At 53.6% G+C, this 21,232-nt stretch overlaps 1 protein-coding gene across 4 annotated transcripts in view; it reads right to left on the reverse strand.

Moving 5' to 3' along the window:
* LOC123351767 (IgGFc-binding protein-like) overlaps positions 1–21,232 on the reverse strand; it is a 111,523-nt gene that overhangs the window by 41,792 nt on the left and 48,499 nt on the right. For all 4 annotated transcript variants that reach the window (XM_044991379.1, XM_044991378.1, XM_044991376.1 and 1 more), the window contains exons 11-13: positions 19,031–19,604; positions 18,602–18,795; positions 17,983–18,124 (exon numbers count right to left, since the gene is read on the reverse strand). In XM_044991379.1, the coding sequence (XP_044847314.1) occupies positions 17,983–18,124; positions 18,602–18,795; positions 19,031–19,604 (910 nt within the window). The remainder of the gene's footprint in view (positions 1–17,982; positions 18,125–18,601; positions 18,796–19,030; positions 19,605–21,232) is intronic.

Here is a 21,232-nt window from a genome sequence, read left to right on the forward strand (position 1 = left end):
ATGATGGCATATATTACATTGGTGGACGTGCAGGTGAATGAACCGGTGATGGTGTGGCTGATCTGGTTAGGTCCTGTGATGGTGTCGCTGGTGTAGATATGTGGGCAGAGTTGGCATCGAGGTTTGTTGCATGGATTGGTTCCTGAGCTAGAGTTACTATGGTGCAGGGTGCAGTTACTGGTGAGAATATGCTTCAGGTTGGCAGGTTGTCTGTGGGCGAGGAGACACACCCACAGACAGGTCGCCCACAGACAACCTGCCAACCTGAAGCATATTCTCACCAGTAACTGCACCCTGCACCATAGTAACTCTAGCTCAGGAACCAATCCATGCAACAAACCTCGATGCCAACTCGATGAACTGACCTAGCTTGCTTCTTGCTTGCATATATAAACCTGCCCCTGGAAATTTCCACCACTTGCATCTGAAGAAGTGGGTATTCACCCACGAAAGCTCATGCTGCAAAACGTCTGTTAGTCTATAAGGTGCCACAGGATTCTTTGCTGCTTTTAAGGGGAATATTGGTTTCGCTGAGGTCTATCCGAGTCAGTAAATTGCGCCAGCGAGCTTTTAAATGTCCAAATGCACATTCTACCACCATTCTGCACTTGCTCAGCCTGTAGTTGAACAGCTCCTGACTACTGTCCAGGCTGCCTGTGTATGGCTTCGTGAGCTATGGCATTAAGGGGAAGGCTGGGTCCCCAAGGATAACTATAGGCATTTCAACATCCCCAATGGTTATTTTCTGGCCTGAGAAGAAAGTCTCTTCCTGCAGCTTTTGAAATAGACCAGAGTTCCTGAAGACGCGAACGTCATGTACCTTACCCGACCATCCCACGTTGATGTTGGTGAAATGTCCCTTGTGATCCACCAGTGCTTGCAGCACCATTGAAAAGTATCCCTTTCGGTTTATGTACTCACTGGCTTGGTGCTCCGATGCCAAGATAGGGATATGGGTTCCGTCTATCGCCCCACCACAGTTAGGGAATCCCATTGCAGCAAAGCCATTGACTATGACCTGCACATTTCCCAGAGTCACTACCCTTGATATCAGCAGATCTTTTATTGCGTGGGCTACTTGGATCACAGCAGCCCCCACAGAAGATTTGCCCACTCCAAATTGATGCCCAACTGACCGGTAGCTGTCTGGCGTTGCAAGCTTCCACAGGGCTATTGCCACTCGCTTCTCAACTGTGAGGGCTTGTAAGGGTCCGGTGTAGGGGCTCGGCTGTCTCAGGTGCGGCTGAGAGCCAGACCGCGTCACTACACGGCCTAAATCCACAAATCAGTCTCCGAAGGTCCACGGGCTCAGACCCTCAGGCAGGGGCTGAGCAACAATAAACAGAGTCAGTAGATCAGGCCCCAAGCCCTCAGTCAGGGCGGGGCAACCAACAGCAGTTCTAGCTCAGACCCTCAGGCAGGGGCTGAGCACAGAGTCAGTGGTTTAAGCCCCAAGCCCTCAGTCAGGGCGGGGCAGCAAAACAGCAGTTCTAGCTCAGACCCTCAGACAGGGGCTGAGCACACAGAGTCAGTAGTTTAAGGGGCTCAGCTCCTTAAGCAGGAGCTGAGCAAACAATAATAGTTCAGGGCTCAGATCTTTAAGCAGGAGCTGAGCAAACAATAATAGTCAGTAAGCCCAAGCCCTAGGTCAGGGCGGGGCAACAACCAATAAGTCAAGGGGCTCAGGTCCTTGTCCCAGGAGCTGAGCAACAACACTAGTTCAGAGGCCCAGGTCCTTGTATCAGGAGCTGAGCAGCAATAATAGTTCAGGGCTCAGGTCCTTAAAGCAGGAGCTGAGCAGCAATAATAGTCAGTAAGCCCAAGCCCTAGGTCAGGGCGGGGCAACAACCAATAAGTCAAGGGGCTCTGGTCCTTGTCCCAGGAGCTGAGCAACAACACTAGTTCAGAGGCTCAGGTCCTTGTATCATGAGCTGAGCAGCAATAATAGTTCAGGGCTCAGGTCCTTGTATCAGGAGCTGAGCAGCAATAATAGTCAGTAAGCCCAAGCCCTAGGTCAGGGCGGGGCAACAACCAATAAGTCAAGGGGCTCAGGTCCTTGTCCCAGGAGCTGAGCAACAACACTAGTTCAGAGGCCCAGGTCCTTGTATCAGGAGCTGAGCAGCAATAATAGTTCAGGGCTCAGGTCCTTGTATCAGGAGCTGAGCAGCAATAATAGTCAGAAAGCCCAAGCCCTAGGTCAGGGCGGGGCAACAACCAATAAGTCAAGGGGCTCAGGTCCTTGTCCCAGGAGCTGAGCAACAACACTAGTTCAGAGGCCCAGGTCCTTGTATCAGGAGCTGAGCAGCAATCAGGCAAGTGCAGGCTTCTGTGCCTGCGCGCTGGTGTGAGGGGGAGACTGCCACCCGTGAGTGGGGTGGCGGGGGAGGGGGGGGACACAGGCCCACCCACTCCACTGTGTCCCAGCCCGGGGCCCTAACAGCGGCAGTTAGTCTGCTGCTGTGTCGGTGGGGTCCTGACCGCAACACACCGACATTGGCTCGAAATCTGCAGTAGCCAGACTTGGGTCAGCTACCCCCGGGCCACTTCCCATCTCCTCCTCCATGGGTACCTGCTCCTCACTGGTGTCTGCAGCGGGGTCCCATACCATGGGCTCCTCGTCGTGCTGAGGGCTGGCTAGGTCGGGCTGCTCCTCAGGACACGGGTCGGGGTTACGCTCGGGCCGCTCCTTGGGATACCGTGCTCAGGGAAGGCTCGGCCAATCCACTTCAGGATACCGTGCTCGGGGAAGGCTCGGCCAGCCTTCTTCAGGGTACCTGGCTTGGGGAAGGCTCGGTCCAGCAGGAGCTTGGTCAGGAGCGTCTGTCCTCTCCGGCCGCCGGGCTGCAACTGAGCGCTGGGCCGGGCCTCTTATACTTCCTGTCCCGCCCCTTGACTTCCGGGGGGCGGGGACAGGCGGCAGTGGCTCCGCCCACTGTGGCGGCTGTTCTGGCTCCTCCCTCTCAGGAGCGGCCGGGAGCCAGGCCGCCTCACTACAGGGCTGCTCTCATCTTGGTATTCTGGCGCTTCAGTGCAGGGGAAAGCAAGTCACACAGTTCCATGAAAGTGCCCTTATGCATGTGAATGTTTCACAGCCACTGGGAATTGTCCCAGACCTGCAACACTATGCGGTCCCACCAGTCTGTGCTTGTTTCCCAGGCCCAGAAAAGACGGTTACTCATCGTTGTAACTGTTGTTCTTCGAGATGTGTTGCTCATATCCATTCCATGTAGGTGTGCGCGCGCCGCGTGCACGTTCGTCGGAAGACTTTTACCCTAGCAGCTCAGTGGGTCAGCTGGGCGCCCCCTGGAGTGGCGCCACTATGGCCGTGGATATATACCCCAGCCGACCCGCCCACTCCTCAGTTCCATCTTGCCGGCTACTCCGACTGTGGGGAAGGAGGGTGGGTTTGGAATGGATATGAGCAACACATCTCGAAGAACAACAGTTACAACGGTGAGTAACCATCTTTTCTTCTTCGAGTGATTGCTCATATCCATTCCATGTAGGTGATTCCCAAGCCTTACCTAGGCGGTGGGGTCGGAGTGAGACGTGGCGGAATGCAAAACTGCCAAGCCGAAGGCCGCATCGTCTCTAGACTGCTGCACCAGAGCGTAGTGCGAAGCAAACGTATGGACCGATGACCAGGTCGCTGCACGGCAGATCTTCTGAACCGGTACATGTGCCAGGAAGGCGGCTGAAGAAGCCTGAGCCCTCATAGAATGGGCAGTGAGGTGGCCCGCTGGGACATGGGCCAAGTCATAGCACGTGCAGATGCATGCTGTCAGCCACGAGGAGATCCTTTGAGTGGAGATGGGAAGGCCTTTCATGCGGTCCACTATGGCCACGAAGAGCTGGGGGGACTTACGAAAGGGCCTTGTGCGATCAATATAAAATGCAAGCGCCCTGCGGACATCCAGAGAGTGTAATCGCTGCTCCCGTGGAGATGAATGAGGTTTGGGAAAGAAGACCAGTAGGAAGATGTCCTGACCGGTGTGGAAGGCCGAGACCACCTTAGGGAGAAAAGCGGGATGTGGCCGCAATTGAACTTTGTCCTTGTGAAAGACAGTGTAAGGAGGGTCTACAGTGAGAGCTCGGAGCTCGGAGACCCTCCTAGCTGAAGTAATGGCCACCAGAAAAACTGCCTTCCATGACAGGTACAGGAGAGATCTGGTTGCCAGCGGCTCAAAGGGCGGACCCATGAGCCTGTTGAGTACTAGGTTCAGGTCCCAGGTAGGGGCGGGGTGACGGATCTGAGGGAGAGACGTTCCAGCCCTTTACAGAACCTAGCGACCACCGGGTGAGAAAACACCGAGTGTCCACCTTCGCCAGGATGGAAAGCGGATATGGCCGCTAAGTGGACCTTCAGGGAAGATATGGCCAGGTCCTGCTGTTTAAGGTGCCATAGGTAGTCCAGGACAACTGGCACAGGGACCTCCGTGGGCGCAAGAGCCCGTGACACACACCAGACCGAGAAACGTTTCCACTTGGCCAAGTATGCGGACCGAGTGGAAGGTTTCCTGTTGCTGAGCAGGATGTGTTGCACAGGGGCGGAGCAGCAAAACTCTGAGGCATCTAGCCACGCAGGAGCCACGCCGTGTGGTGGAGAGCCGTGAGGTCCGGATGGCGGAGACTGCCGTGCTCTTGAGTTATAAGGTCCGGGCAGAGGGGGAGGGTGATCAGCGGGGACACAGAGAGGCTGAGCAGCATGGTGTACCAGGGTTGCCTGGGCCATGCCGGAGCAATCAGGATCAGATGAGCCCTGTCCTGACGGAGCTTCAGCAGAACCTTGTGGACTAGTGGGAACAGGGGAAACGCATAAGACAGTTGGTGCGTCCATTGAATGAGAAATGCGTCTGAGATCGACCCTGGTGAGTGGCCCCGGAATGAGCAGAACGTTTGGCACTTCCTGTTCACACGCGTCGCGAAGAGGTCCACCTGGGGAAAGCCCCACTTGCGGAAAATGGCATGGATAATATCTGGTCTTATGGACCACTCGTGGCACAGGAAGGATCTGCTCAACCGATCCGTGAGAGTGTTCCAAACTCCCAGGAGAAAGGATGCCACCAGGTCGATCGTATGTGCTATGCAGAAGTCCCATAACTCTATGGCTTCTCGGCAAAGGGGGGAAGAGCAGGCACCGCCCTGTTTGTTTATGTAGTACATGGCCGTTGTGTTGTCCGTGAAGACGGAGACAAAACGGCCGGACAGAAGCCTGAGGAACGCCTGGCATGCTAGGCGGACCGCTCTGAGTTCCCGCACGTTTATGTGGAGGGAGAGCTCCTGTGATGACCACAGGCCCTGGGTGCGCAGGTGGCCTAGGTGGGCTCCCCAGCTGAGGGAAGACGCGTCTGTCGTCAGAGACAGCGTGGGCTGGGGCGGGTGAAAGGGCAACCCTGCACACACCACGGAGGGGTTCAGCCACCAATCGAGGGAGTGAAGCGCATTCGGCGGCACGGTGACCAAGGAGTCTATTGAGTCTCTGGCCGGACGGTACACCGAGTGAAGCCACGTCTGAAAGGGGCGGAGCCGGAGCCTGGCATACTTGGTGACGTACGTACACGCCGCCATGTGGCCCAGCAGAGTGAGGCAAGTGCAGACCGAGGTCGTGGGGAAGGCCTGAAGGCTGTGGATGATGGTTGCCAGCGCCAGGAACCTCGGCTGAGGAAGACAGGCCTTGGCCAGGGTGGAATCCAAGGTCGCTCCTATAAAGTCCAGCCTCTGAGCGGGAACCAGGGTGGATTTGTCTATGTTGAGCATCAGGCCGAGGCTCATGAACAGGTCCCTTGCCACACGGACATGCTCCCTGACTTGTTCCCGGGAGGCCCCCTTCAGGAGCCAGTCGTCCAGGTAGGGGAACACGTGGAGCCCTTGGCGACGGAGGTGGGCGGCTACCACTGCCATGCACTTCGTGAATACTCGAGGTGCTGTGGAGAGGCCGAAGGGAAGGACCGTGAACTGGAAATGGCGATGGCCCGCCACAAAGCGGAGGTATTGTCTGTGCGGAGGAAATATGGCTATGTGAAAGTAAGCGTCTTTCATGTCGAGAGCAGCACACCAGTCCCCGGGGTCCAAGGAAGGGATAATGGTCCCTAGGGAGACCATTCGGAACTTTAACTTTATTAGGAATTTGTTGAGGCTGTGTAGGTCCAGGATTGGCCTGAGACCTCCTTTTGACTTCGGAATCAGGAAGTAATGGGAGTAAAATCCCCTGCCCCAATCCTTCTTTGGTACCTCCTCTACTGCTCCGATGCTGAGGAGCACCTGTACCTCTTGTAAGAGGAATTGCTCGTGAGAGGGGTCCCTGAAGAGGGACTGGGAGGGAGGACGGTAAGGCGGGGTCGAAGCAAATTGGAGGTGGTATCCGTGCTTCACAATGCGCAGGACCCAGACATCTGAGGTCAGGAGGGACCACGCAGGGAAAAAATAAGAGAGGCGGTTGGAGAACGGGGGGAAAGGATCCCGAACTGAGATTGGTATGCTGTCCCCGGGCATGCCTTCAAAAGGACGGCTTTGGGTCCGGCTGCAGTTTAGAGGAGCCGCGATTTTGGTTCGATTGAGGGCCCGAATAGCGCCTGCGGCCTCTGCGCCCTCAGCGTCTGTTGAAGTCTTGTCTCTGCCTAGGGACAGAGTAGGGACGGAAGTGTTGAGGGCGGTAAGTGCGGTGCTGGGTTACAGGGGTATGCATACCAAGGTTGCGCATAGTAACCCGATTGTCCTGTAAGCTCTGAAGCCTAGAGTCAGTCTTCTCCGAAAATAGATCCTTGCCCTCAAAGGGCAAGTCCTGTATGGTGTACTGGAATTCAGGCGGAAGGTTGGAAGCCTGTAGCCAGGAGATGCGCCTCATTGTGACGCCGGCTGCCAAGGTCCGGGCTGCGGAATCCGCCGCATCTAGGGAGGCCTGCAACGAGGTTCTAGCCACCCTCTTTCCTTCTTCTAGGAAGGCTTTGTACTCCTGGCGGGAATCTGGGGGAAGCAACTCCCAGAACTTCGCCATCACCGCCCAGGTGTTGTAGTCATAGCGACTCAGCAGAGCATGCTGATTCGCTACGCGGAGCTGTAAGGCGCCCACCGAGTACACTTTGCGACCCAGGAGGTCCATCCTTCTGGCCTCCTTGGACTTTGGAGCAGGGCCGGTTGTCCATGGCGCTCCTTGTCATTAACTGACTGGACGACCAGAGATGAGGGAGGAGGGTGCATGTAAAGGTACTCATACCCACGGGATGGCACCATGTATTTCCGCTCGACCCCCTTTGCCGTAGGTGGAACTGAAGCCGGCGATTGCCAAAGGGTATCTGCCTTGGCCTGGATCGTCTTAATGAATGGCAGAGCCACTCTAATGGGTGCGTCCGCCGCCAGGATGGTGCACACAGGGTCCTCGACCTCTGGGACCTCCTCCACCTGCAGGTTAATATTCAGGGCAATTCGCCTGAGGAGGTCCTGATGATCAGCGAGGTCAACTGGTGGTGGGCTCGAAGACGACGCGCCCGCCACTGCCTCGTCTGGTGAAAAGGAGGACGAGACCCCGGGGGCCAGGGCATCTGGAATCTGCTCCTCGAGCTGAGGCTCCTGCTCCGGAGGCACCGGTGAGGCGACTGGAGGAGGTAACTGGGCGTCCGTGCCCGCTGGTGGAGGACGACTAATTGTGGCCTCAGGGGCCTGATGCTCCGAAGAGGCGGCCCGCGATGGAGCTAGGGGAGCACCTTGGGCCTGATGGTATGCCCATGGTGTCCAAAAGGGCCACTGCTGGTTACCCTGCGTTTCAGGATGCGCTTCCTGAAACAAGCCCTCCGGTACATCCGCTTCCTGGTCTTGGGAGTAGTAGCTTCCCATGTGGGAGGAAGCCGACGGATGCCTGGAAGGCCATGGCGGAGCAGATAGGCCTTGAGCCGACGTCCCCACCGACCTGGTGCTCTTCCGCACCGGGGAGCAGTGCCACGAAGGACTTCGGTGCTGGGAGTGAGACCGGGACCTACGACCAGCCCGGTGCCGGGAGATCGACCTGGACCTGGAGTAACGGCGTCGGGAGCGGCTCCTGGTGGATCAGTGTCCCAACCGGTGCCTGGACCTCGAGCGGTGCCGGGAGTAATACGACGGCGACCGGGATCAAGAGCGGCGCCGCGAGTCTGATCGGCGCTGTGCCGAGGAGCGGTACCGGGACTGCAAGCAGCGTGAAGAACGCGAACGGTGCCGGGACCTGGAACGTCGACGGGACTGCGATCTGGAGCGGTGCCGGTCGGGAGCGCTGGTGGAAGCAGGATGGATCAACGCTGGCTTTCCAATGGATTGGATGACCCGCACCGGCGGTGCCGGGGGTAGCGGCGGTGCCGCATCCGACAGCGCGATCAGGTCCTTTGCTACCTCGCAGACCTCCGGTGTGGATGGTACAATCAGCTCGACCACGGCGGGTGCTGGGGAGACAGGAGCCGGACTTGACGGGCCTTGGCGAACCGGAGTCGACGGCAACGGCTTAGCAGGCAGCGCAGTGGCGGCGGGCACCGGGCGGTGCGGCGGAGCCGTGCCCTCATGCCGTACCGCGGGCAGTACCGGGACGGCAGGGGTCTTAGATTTCTTCGCTCGAGGAGAGAGCGCGCACCTCTGGCTTGACTTAGGCACCGATGACGTTCAGTGCAGAGACGGAGCGGGCACACCGGTGCTGCCCGGTGCCGACGAGGAACTCCTCCAATAAGTGCGACTCCCCGAGGCACTTTAAACAGGAGTCATACGGATCCCCTGTAGGCATCGGGCGATGGCAAGCCGAGCACGGCTTGAATCCTGGGGAACCGGGCATGAGCGCCGGTCCCGGTGCGGGGAGGGCTGAAGCCCCTAACCCGACTAAACTTACTGATACTCTAATCTAACAACTAAGAAATAACTATGCTAATAACTTTAAACTAATTTGAGAACTATATACACAGAAGCTATGAGAATGCTAGGGAGGTGAAGGTCAGCTAAGCTGCACTCCACTGTTCCAACGACCGACACGGGCGGTAAGAAGGAACTGAGGAGTGGGCAGGTCGGCTGGGGTATATATCCGCGGCCATAGTGGCGCCACTCCAGGGGATGCCCAGCCGACCCACTGAGTTGCTAGGGTAAAAGTCTTCCGACGAACGTGCACGTGGTGCGCGCACACCTACATGGAATAGATATGAGCAATCACTCGAAGAAGAAGCAGCGTTCCACAGCATGAACCTGCCCCATTAACACCATGATGTGCACACTGTCGGGGCCCATACTTTGCGACAAGAGAAAGTTACTCACCTTGCAGTAACTGAGGTTCTTCGAGATGTGTGTCCCTGTGGGTGCGCCACTCTAGGTGACGGTGCGTCCCGGCGCTGTCGATCGGAGATCTTCAGTAGCAGTGCCTGGTTGGGGCGCACACACCCAGATGGTATCTCCCATCTAGTTGGAATCTTCCTGAGTGTGTGCACCCCACACCCTCCTCAGTTCCTTCTCTACTGTGGAGAGTCAGACCAGTACTCCAAAGTAGAGGGGAGGAGGGCGAGGAGTGGATCACCCACAGGGACACACATCTCGAAGAACCTCAGTTACTGCAAGGTGAGTAACTTTCTCTTCTTCTTCGAGTGCTGTCCCTGTGGGTGCTCCACTATAGGTGAATGTGTAGCAGTACCCACAATGGTTGGTGGGACTTTGGAGATGTGGCAGGGAGTACTGAAAATAGTAAAGTATAGCCTACTATTGTGTCTGCCGTGGTGTCTTGCATGAGAGCATAGTGTTTTGCAAACGTGTGTTCAGATGACCATGTAGCCGCTTTGCAGATGTCAGGAATGGGAACGTTGTGTAGGAAGGCAATGGATGCCGACATGGCTCTAGTGGAATGAGTACTAATGTCGTCGGGCAGTTGAAGATTCTTCGCACGGTAACAGGATCTGATGCAATCAGAGATCCACTTGGATAGACGTTGTTTAGAGATAGCCGTGCCTTTCGATCTTTCGGCAATGGAAACAAAGAGTCATGGAGACTTGCAAAATGGTTTAGTCCTGTCTAAATAAAAGGCAATTGCTCACCTGACGTCGAGAGTATGCAGGGTTGCGTCTTGCGGAGTTTTGTGAGGTTTGGGATAGAAAGTAGGTAAATATATAGGTTGGTTGAGGTGGAAGGTCGACACCACCTTAGGAAGAAATTTAGGTGAATTTAGAAATTCACGTTTATACTTACCGTGCGGGTCGACGCGGCGAGTTCGACTTCTCGGAGTTTGAACTATCGCGTCTGATCTAGACGCGATAGTTCGAACTCCGGAAGCGCCGCGGTCGACTCCGGTACTCCACTGCAGCAGGAGGAGTTGGCGGAGTCGACCTTGGAGCCGCGGAGTTCGCTTCCGCGGCGTCTGGACGGGTAAGTCATTCGAACTAGGGTAGTTCGAATTCAGCTACGTTATTCACGTAGCTGAATTCGCGTACCCTAGTTCGACCCCGGGGCTGTGTGTAGACCAGGGCAAAGTGACTTTATCTTTGGAGAAGATTGTGTAGGGAGGGTGGGCCATCAGGGCACTCATTTCACCAACTCTCCTTGCTGAGGTTATGACAACTAGGAAAGCCACCTTCATGGACATATGGAGAGGAGAGGAGGTAGCCAAGGGCTCAAATGGAGGTTTCATGAGAGCATGAAGAACGAGGTTAAGATTCCATGTAGCCACTGTTGGATGAATTTCAGGGTAGAGATTTTGCAGGCTGGTGAGAAAGCGTTTAATGGTGGGGTGTGTAAAGAGTGAGCACCCATCCAATAGGTCATGGTAGCTGGTAAGCGCCGCCAGGTGCACTTTGATGGAGCTGAGTGAAAGTCCGTCCTGTTTTAGTTTCAGGAGGTAGTCTAGAATGTTAGGGACGGTCACGTTATTGGGTGCTAAATGCTTATGTGAGCACCAAAGAGCGAAACGCTTCCACTTCTGCTGGTAGGTTTAACGAGTGGAGTCTTTCCTACTGTGCAAGAGGACATACCGGACTTGCTCAGAACAGGCTAGTTCATGGGTTTGGAACCATGAAGGAACCAGGCTGTGAGGTGGAGCTTTTGCAGCTGGGGGTGAAGAACTCGTCCATTGTCCTGGTAAAGGAGGTCTGGCCTGTTGGGGAGAGCCCATAGGTGACGGGAGGACATGCGAAGAAGGTAGGGATACCATGTCTGTTTCGGCCAAGCTGGGGCAATAAGGATGACCTGGCCTTGTCGTCCGCGATCTTCCGAAGAACCCTGTGTAGCAGAGGGATAGGTGGGAAGGCGTACAGGAGGTAGTTGTTCCATGGGATGAGGAATGCATCCCCTAGGGATGCAGTCCCAAGTCCCGCCCTGGAGAAAAACAGGGGGCATTTTCCGTTTTGGGTTTTGGCAAAGAGATCTATTGACGGGGTGCCCCAGTAGGAGAAAAGCTGTTGGAGTATTGCGAGGTGCAGTTCCCATTCGTGTTCTGTCGAGAAGTGCCTGCTGAGTGCGTCGGCAGTAGTGTTGTGGCAGCCTGGTAGGTAGGAAGCGATGATCTATATTCGATGTCGTATACACCAATTCCATAGTCGAATGGCTTCCATGCAAAGGGAATGTGGTTGGGCTCCCCCTTGTCTGTTTATGTAATACATACATGCTATGTTGTCTGTTAAGAACCGCAGTTATTTGTTCTTTATGAGGGGAAGAAAGTGAAGGCATGCTCTCCTCACTGCTCTGAGCTCTAAGAGATTTATGTGTAGATGAGTCTCTGATGCGGACCACCGGCCTTGTGCCCTGTGTTCCCCTAGATGCGCTCCCCAACCGATCAGGGAAGCATCCGTGGTGAGCATGAGCATTGGGGATCGTTGCTAGAAGGGAACCCCTGCGCAGAGGTTTTCTGGACTTGTCCACCATTGTAGGGAAGTTATAACATTGGGAGGAGGAGTTAGCAGCATCCCTAAGGGATGTCTGCTGGGTTTGAAACTGGAGTTGAGCCAGCCCTGGAGGCATATCATATATAGCCTGGCCTGTTGAACCACGAAGATGGTGGCTGCCATGTGACCAAGGAGCTCTAGGCAGTTTCTTGCTTGCGTCCTGGGACGAATAGAAAGCGTGCGTATGAGCTGCGTGATAGCGAGGAATCTGTTGTATGGGAGCAAGGCCCTGCTCTGGGTTGAGTCGAGATGAGCTCCGATGAACTCGATCTGTTGCGTAGGTGTCAGGGTGGATTTTTGGATGTTTATTTGGAGGCCTAGGCTGTGAAAGAGGGAGATGGTGAAACGCGTGGCTTGAAGTGTCTCACCATAGAAGTCGCCCTTGATGATGCAATCGTCCAGGTAGGGGAACAGTGTGACCCCGTGTTTGCGGAGGTGAGCCACAACCACAGCTAGGGTCCTGGAAAAAACTCTTGGAGCTGTGGAGAGTCCGAAAGGAAGAACTCTGTATTGAAAATGATCCTGACCGATTGTGAATCGTAGGATATATGGAAGTAAGCATCTTGTAGGTAGAGGTCTGTGAACCAGTCCCCTTGATCCAGTGCAGGTATTATTGTGCCCAGTGTGACCATCTTGAATCTTTGTGTCCTCACAAATTTGTTCAGTCGGCGTAGGTCTAGTATAGGCCTCCATACTCCGGTCTTTTTCTGCGTTAGAAAGTAATGGGAGTAGAAACCTGTCCCTTGGTGTTGCGTCGGCACAGGTTCCACTGCGCCTAGTTGCGGAAGATGTGCCACTTCTGTGCGAAGTAATTGCTCATGAGAAGGGTCCCTGAAGAGGGACGGGGAAGGGGGAAGGTAGGAGGGTAGGATATAAAAGGGATGGAGTAACCGGTCTGAACTATTTCGAGGACCCAGCGGTCCTGTGTAATACACTGCCAGGCATGTTGGAAATTCTGGAGGCGGTGGCCAAATGGGCAAGTAAGCGGTGGAATCAAGGGGTGGTCGTGCAGACCCTCGACCAATGTTTCAAAACTGTTGTTTATTGCCCGGTGGACAGAAGGTGGTGGCTTGATTTTGATTTTGTCTGCGTTTGGGGGGTCTAGTACGATTCCTAGTTGTGTCGTATGGTCTGGGTTGAGGGCGATAGTACTGATGTGGGCGTGGTCTTTGGTAGGGTTGGTATCGTTGTCTCCTGGGAAGAGATGGGTGAATGCCCAGGGTGCACAGTGTTGCTCTCGAATCTTTCATGGTGTGGAGGAGTTAATCATTTTTTTTTTGAAAAGAGTTTGTCCTTATCAAAGGGGAGATCCTCCACTTTGGTCTGGAGTTCTTTAGGAATGCCTGACGCAGAGAGCCATGAGGATCTGCGCATAACCACAGCAGTTACAGTGGTATGGGCTGCTGTGACCGCCGTGTCTAAAGATGCCTGTAGGGCCATTCTGGAAATCAGTTGTCCCTCAGTCAAAATTGATTTGAAGTCGGCTCTTCTGTCCTCTGGAATGTAGGAGGCAAATTCGAAAAGCTTATTGTAATTATCAAAATCATAACTGGCGAGGAGAGCAGAATAGTTTGCAATCCTGAATTGTAGTGTAGAGGATGTATAAACTTTGCGGCCCAGGACATCAAGGCGTCTAAGGTCTTTGTCTTGTGGGGTGGGTCGATATTGTGACTGTTTGGTCCTCTGTGCAACTGCATCCATGACAAGAGAGTTCGGTGGTGGATGAGAAAATAGGAAGTCTGCGTCCTTTGCAGGAACGTAGTATTTATGTTCAGTCTTCTTGCAAGTTGGTACTAGAGACGCTGGGATTTCCCAGAGAGTGTCAGCTGGCTCCATGAGTACTTCGTTTATAGGGAGCGCGATTTTTGAGGGTGCAGACGATTGAAGGATTCTGAGGAGTTTGTGTTGCATCTCCTGAACCTCTTCTAAGGGGATATCCTGACTGAGTGCCACCCTCCTAAAAAGTTCTTGAAATTATTTGCAGTCGTCCACGGTCTGTGGAGGTGAAGGGAGGAGGGCTTCATCCGAGGCTAGTGGAGAGTTAGGGTTAGGTGAGTCAGGATATGGTGCGTAGCTCCCAGTCTCAGGAGGAGGCTCAGGCACCCTAGAAGTGGATGGAGTAGGAGATTGAGGCACAGACGGAGGATGATTGGTAGGAGGATGTTGCCACGGGTACCATTGAGGCCAAGGCATAAGGTAGGAGAACCCAGGTGCCGCCCACGGGGGAGCAAAGTAGGGAAACTGAGGATGCTGAGCTTGAGCCATGACCTGAGGTGGTAAAGGCGCCTGTGGAGGAGAAGCAGGAGGGGAGAACTCCGCTTGCTGCTGTAACTCAAGGTCACCGTCAGTGAAAGCCAGTTCAGGTGGAGAAAGTGGCGGTTCAAGAAAAGAGTCCTCTGTATCTAGGAGCGGAGAGTGAGGCTCAGGTGGCACTAAAAGGTCACTGAGTGAGCAGCTGTTGCTCCTGCTCCCTAGGCTGAGCTAAGCCTGCTCTCTGCTCTAGCTCTTTACTAGGAGAGAGTGACAGAGAGTGTACTGTTGTATTGAGCTTAGAGGTGCCCTGCAGGGGGTCTGCTGCTGGTGCGCGGGTAGAAGAGTGGCTGGGTGCCGACACTGTTCTTGGTGCCGAGGCTGAGCGCGCTGTCGGCACCGCTGCTGTTTTCGCTGCTGAGGCAGAGCGTGCTGGCGGGACCGCGGCAGCTTTTGGCGCCGAAACTGATCGCGCTATGGGTACCGCGGCCATTTTCGTTGTTGGTGCTGAACGTGCTGCCGGCACCATGGCTGTTGTCGGTGCCGAGGAGGAACGCAGTGCCGGTGCTGTGCCCATTCGCAGTGCTGAGGAAGAGTGAGATGTCCACTCGGCGGTCGTTTGCGGTGCTGAGGGGACTGAATCAACAAGTAGCTTCCCGGCGCGGGAGGTCGGGTCCCTGCCTCTGTGCTCTGTCAGAGCCGTGGCTGAGGCGTTAGAACAGGCTGAGGCACCTGCCTTTGGTGCTGTCAGCACAGAGGGTAGGGATCTCGCGGGAGACCCCCTACCCTTGTTAGAGTCTCTTCTGTGAGACTGTTGCGCTTCTTGCCTCCGCTCCAGGGAGGGTGAAGCAACGCTCCCCACCAGTTCCGATCTGGCTGGGGAGCGTGTGGGAGCGGGTTTAACCTTTCCCGTTTCTGACAGCGGCTACAGGGATTTTTCCATCGTGATGATTTTGAGCCACAGATCCCTGTCATGACGAGCTCTTGACTTGAGACTCGCGCAATGGAGGCACTTGGCAGGGACGTGGGTGTCCCTGAGGCACTTCACACAGTGTGAGTGCCCATCTGACCATGGCATGAAGTCCTGACAGGAGATGCATCTTTTAAATCCTGAAGCTCCTGGCATTATGAATTAGAGATGGCCGAGGAGAGTGTCTCACCAGGAGACAAGCCTAAACTAAGTAACTAACTATACTAAAGGAAGGGAAACAACTGGGAAGTAATTACTAATTATTTCTATGGTTTTTGTTTCTATTTTCTATAGAGACCAGGGAAGAAAGGCAGCACTGCCCCGAGTCCCGTCTTCAGCCGAGGACGGTTGAGAAGGAACTAAGGAAGGTGTGGGGCGCACGCACTCAGGAAGATTCCAACTAGACGGGAGATACCATCTGGGTGCGTGCGCCCCAACCAGGCACTGCTACCGAAAAACTCCGATCGACAGTGCCGGGACACACCGTCACCTAGAGTGGAGCACCCACAGGGACAGCACCCGAAGAAGAAGTCTATGTCCATGTTTATGTCCTCATCACTCTCGTCACCGTGCTGCCATCGCTTCCTTGCCTGGTTTTGCTTTGGCAAGTTCTGGTTCTGCATATACTCCAGGATACTGAGCGTGGTGTTTACAGCGCTCATAATTGCCGCGGTGATCTGAGTGGGCTCCATGATCCCAGTGCTATAGTGTCTGGGCTGAAAAAAGGCACGAAACGATTGTCTGCTCTGATGGAGGGAAGGGCGACTGATGACATGGCTTACAGGGAAGTACAGTCCACAAAGGGGGTGGCTTTGCATCAAGGAGAGACACAAACAACTGTCACACACAGAATGGCCGCCTCAAGGTTCAAACTCAAAACCCTGGGTTCAGCAGGCCGTTGATTTCACGGAGGGCAGGAGGAAGCAAATGAATACAAACCAAATCAGGTCTATTTCTTCTTTTGATCCACTCCATCTATCTTTTACTTCTTTAGGGTGGCAGCAGACGGTGCAGTTTGATTGCTAGCCATCGTCAGCTCCTGGGTGCATGGCAAAAGATACTGCATTATGACTGCTAGCCATTGTCATCTCCTGGGTGCTCGGTGGAAGGAGTCTGCCCAGGCGCCCCTGACTGACCTCACCGAGGTCGGTTAAAGAGCACCCAGGAATATGATGACGATGGCTACCAATCATAACACACTGTCTGCTGCCAAAGGCAAGGAGTTGCTGCTGTGTAGCAATGCAGTCCCATGTCTGCCAGCACCTAGGAGACTTACGGTGATGGTGAGCTGTGTGGGCTCCATGCTTGCCGTGGTATGGCGACTGCACAGGTAACCCAGGAAAAAAGGTGTGAAACGATTGTCTGCCATTGCTTTCATGGAGGGAGGGAGAGGGGGGCCTGATGACATTTACCCAGAACCACCCATGACACTGTTTTTGCCTGATCAGGCATTGGGCTCTCAACCTAGAACCCCAATGGGCAGCGGAGACTGCAGGAACTGTGGGATAGCTACTCACAGCTATCCACAGTACAACGCTTCGGAAGTCGACGCTAGCCTCGGTACTCTGGATGCAGTCCGCCGACTTAATGCACTTAGAGCATTTTGTGTGGGGACACACACAATCGACTGTATAAAAACGATTTCTAAAAAACCCACTTCTATAAATTCGACCTAATTTCATAGTGTAGACATACCCTGAGAAGTTGGGAAGCCCGACTTGGTTTGCTGGAAGCTATGGTTCCAATCTATCGAAACACTTAATCAAGTGAGTTCAGTTGAAATCAATGAGGCTCCACACATGCTTAAAGTTATGGATATGCACAAGTGCCTATGGCTCTGATCCAGCAAAGTGCTGAGCACCCTCAATAACACATTGCTATGGCACTGAAGTCATTAGCCATAGGTGCTGGAACTAGGAGTGCTGGGGGTGCTGCTGCACCTCCTGGCTTAAAGTGGATTTCAGTGCAGGTAACGTTTACAGTTTGGTTCAATGGCTCTCAGCATCCCCACTGTAAAAATTGTTCCAGCACCCTTGTCATTGGCTAATTCCTAGTGATTCCATTGGGAGAAGGAATTCAGTCCATAAATCAGTGAGAGCTGCAGGTGCTAATGGTCAAATGCTAAGAGGTGCTAAGCACCTGTGACTCCCATGGGAGGAAAATTCATCTCAGAGATTTCCCTCCCCACAGCTCAGTTCTTATGCTGCTTCTCTCTGAAGTCCACCAGCTCAGTTTACAAAGGCTAGTGTGTGTCCTCTCCACATCGAAGGAGGGGCAGACTGGGTAATGAACTTACACTGGTCAGGCTTCTGACCAAGCAAGATAGTACAGTTCTGGAATGCAAGTAGGGTGACCAGACAGCAAGTGTGAATAATCGGGACAGAGGGTGGGGGGGTCTATATAAGAAAAAGCCCCAAATATCGGGACTGTCCCTATCTGGTCACCCTAAGTGCAAGGCTGGGGAGCTGGGGGGATTTGGCTGGAGCCTCCCTATTGTTGGTTCATGAATGGCTAGGAGAAGCATTCATGTAACTTGGTTTGGCGTGTCCCTGTGGATGTCTGTGTAAGTGCAGTACCCGCCAGAGGTTTGTAGGTTGCCAACAGCATCACAGTGAGAGGGATACCTCAGGTCGGACAGAGGGCTCAGCAGTTCCACAGTCCAGGTTTCACCCTGGGAACCTCTGTAACAATCAAACTTCTTGCTGAATTTCAAATTGGCTATCTCTGTCTATGATTAGCTAAGCAGGATCAGGCTGGTTAGTTAGCAGAAGGGTATTTCTTGAGGAAAAATAAGCTTAATAAATAATCTGTTTTAAACTGGTTTCTCCCATCCCGACCTCAGTTATTCCACCCATAGTAACCCCTTGGGGCATATTGCAATCAGTGACTCTCCTTCACCTTTGCTGATGCAGCCCATGATACCATCTCTGATCTGGCAAGTTTCTTCTCTGGTGCAGCTGTGGGCTTTGCAGGTCACCCCTCGGGCGGAAACGCAGGTGCAGCTCTGCTGGCATTCATTTGTCAGGACGGTCTCCCTGGGCTAAGGGGACGTTTGGAAAAGGGGAAATAACACAGTATAATGGAGAAAAGATTATTTATAATAATTTCTGGCAGTGCTAAACCCAGAGATGTGTGGTGATGTGTGTGAAAGTATCTGTTCTGTTATCATATTATTTGCTCTTAATGTTAAAGAGAAAGGCTGTCTCATGGGCTCAGCACTGGACCAAGGGCCAGAAATAACACCTAGGTTTTAACCTCCCATCTGCTCCTGACTCACTATGTGGCCATGAGCAAGTCACTGCCCAACTCTGTGTCTCAGTTTCCCTACAATAGACAAAGGGAATTAAATAATCTTGCCTTTCTTGGCGCTTTGGGCATTGGGTACTAGCAGAGTAGGGATGCCAGTTGGATGGGCCAAAGCTCTGATCCACTAACTAACCCTATTCCTGGCTAGTGTAGGGATTAAGATGTGGATAGAGCAAAAATTAGATCAGACCCAGATCGCTTGGGGTGGTACCTTGTAGTATCTCCCATGCTTGAAGCATCCACAGCTCTCCAGAGTCACGCAGCCCTGGCCATCGAAGAAGAAGCCCTCATCACACTGGCAGCCTTCAGCACAGGTCTCTGGGCAGTCCATGATATCTCCAGTGCAGGTGGTGGTGCAGAGGTTGGTACAGACCTCGTAGTGGCTGTTGGCTGGGCAGGTCAGAGCTTAATAAGAGAGAAAATTAATTTAGGGCAGGAAAGAACTCACACCATGAACGAGAGGTACAGAGACATGAAGGGGAGGAGAGCAGGGCTGGGAGGAGAGGACCAGGGCACTTATTTAAGGTTGATTACCATCCAGAAGAGTTTCTGAAGAAACCCAGAAGTTTGGAATGAGATGCTTTGAAACTATGACCCTCCCCAGTGCGTCTCAGAGCTCCATCAGCATCACAGCACTTACAGCAGAAGGTGGTGTTCCTCCAGGGCTGGATGGGGGCCCCGGCCTCTTGACAGGCTGTCACGTAGCTGTGGATGCTCTGGCACAGGACCTGGGAGTCCCCATTGCCCAGGCACAGATCATACAGGCAGTTGTTGAAATACACGTTGGGGCTGACCGTGCCGTGGCAGGTGGCAAAAGGGCCATCAGAAGCTGTGAGCAACCCGCAGTAGTTGTGCGCTTTGAAGACATCTTTCCTCTCCTCCTCGCAGACCGGACAGCTGTTCCCAGCACATCTGTCTGTACAGGAGGCTTCTGGGATCTGAACTTCCCAGGCAGACCCGAAGGATGCAGTGTCGGGGGCCACCCTGCCATCAGGGAGCAGGAACTCGTCATCTTGCTGCCCTTTGTAGTTCCCGCACAGGCCACACATCCGGCCATGGTAGCTACCCGGGACTGTGACTCTGGCCTGGTAAACCAGGTCGTAGCTCACAGTGAGGCCAAAGTCAGCTTGCACCAGGACATTCACGCCGTGTTGATACGCCCAGAGCTGCCCATCGGCAACGATCACAGGCAGGTTGTGGGACACCCCATCCACCTGGGAGAGACAGAGCATCCTGTGTGAGCATTGGGTTATGGGCAGTGAGTTTTGAGATTTTGTTCTCACTGACACTAGCATAAATCCAGTATACTCCAGATCTCACTTTAGAATAATAACTCCAGATTTATGCCAGTGCCACTAAAATCAGAATCTGGTCCCAGGCCTGAAACAAATTAGGTAGTAAAAGCCCTAATCACAGTATCACATGATCACTCTGGCCCACATCTCTCTCTGCCCCTCACCTCACTCCTGATCCTTTGTCTTTCCTACTCCCCCCATCTCCTTACCCTGCTCGACAAAGCCCTGGCTGGGATGATTTAGTTGGTGTTGGTCCTGCTTTGAGCAAGGAGTTGTACTAGATGCTCTCCTGAGGTCTCTTCCAATCTTAAACTTCTATGAGTCTATGATTCTTTGCCTGCACCTGTTTGGGAGCTGACTTCACCACATCTCAGCTGTTCGCCTCTGTCCTTATCTTCAAGGTGCTCAACGGCCTGTGCCCAGGGTATCTAAAAGTTCAGCTAATCTTCGGGGATGAAAAATGTGTGTATGAGCTGGGGGAAAGGACTCCAGGAACAGATGGTATTTGCATGAACACACCTAGGCCTAGGTATTCAGCCAAAGTGCTCAATTTTGGCCGGTGTTGGGTTACAAATCACTTGTACACTCTTTTCTTAACCTGCATATTACATAATTTTTTTATCAGCGTTAATCATATTTTTAAATTTGAGTGGAGGGGTAATGAAATGTTGTTATCCTAATTGTATGAGCAGAACGGTACTTACCCGGTCCTGACTGATTGAGGAGATTCCCCTAAACTGAAGCTCACTTGCTAAGCAGGGGGTAGAGAGGCCAGATCCCAGTGAAAGAATGGTGATCGTGGTTCTGACTAAGGAGTCCTAGACAGCATTTGACTCTCTGCTGTATTGTTCAGTGATTGCTAGAGCTGAAATCACTGGTAACCAGATGCTGAGCCTTAGATCTGGTGTGGGACCATAGGGACTGGAGCACCCATGGGGAAAAAATGGTGGATGCTTTGCACCCACTAGCAGCCAAGCTCCCTATCTTCCCCCAGATGAGAAAGTTACTCACCTTGCAGTAACTGAGGTTCTTCGAGATGTGTGTCCCTGTGGGTGCGCCACTCTAGGTGACAGTGCGTCCCGGCGCTGTTGATTGGAGATTTTCGGTAGCAGTGCCTGGTTGGGGCACATGCACTCAGTTGGTATCTCCCGTCCAGTTGGAATCTTCCTGAGTGCGTGCGCCCCACACCCTCCTCAGTTCCTTCTCTACCGTGAAGAATCATACCAGTACTCCAAAGTAGAGGGGAGGAGGGCAGGGAGTGGAGCACCCACGGGGACACACATCTCGAAGAACCTCAGTTACTGCAAGGTGAGTAACTTTCTCTTTTTCTTTGAGTGCTGTCCCTGTGGGTGCTCCACTCTAGGTGAATGTATAGCAGTACCTACTATGGCTGATGGGACTTTGGAGATGTGGCAGTGAGTACTGTAGACACTGGCCTACTATTGTGTCTGCCGTGGTGTCTTGCGTGAGAGCATAGTGTTTTGCAAACGTGTGTTCAGATGACCATGTAGCTGCTTCGCAGATGTCAGGAATGGGAACGCTGTGTA

The sequence above is a fragment of the Mauremys mutica genome, chromosome 17 (genome assembly GCF_020497125.1).
Source record: "Mauremys mutica isolate MM-2020 ecotype Southern chromosome 17, ASM2049712v1, whole genome shotgun sequence".
Classification (NCBI taxonomy): Eukaryota; Metazoa; Chordata; order Testudines; family Geoemydidae; genus Mauremys; species Mauremys mutica.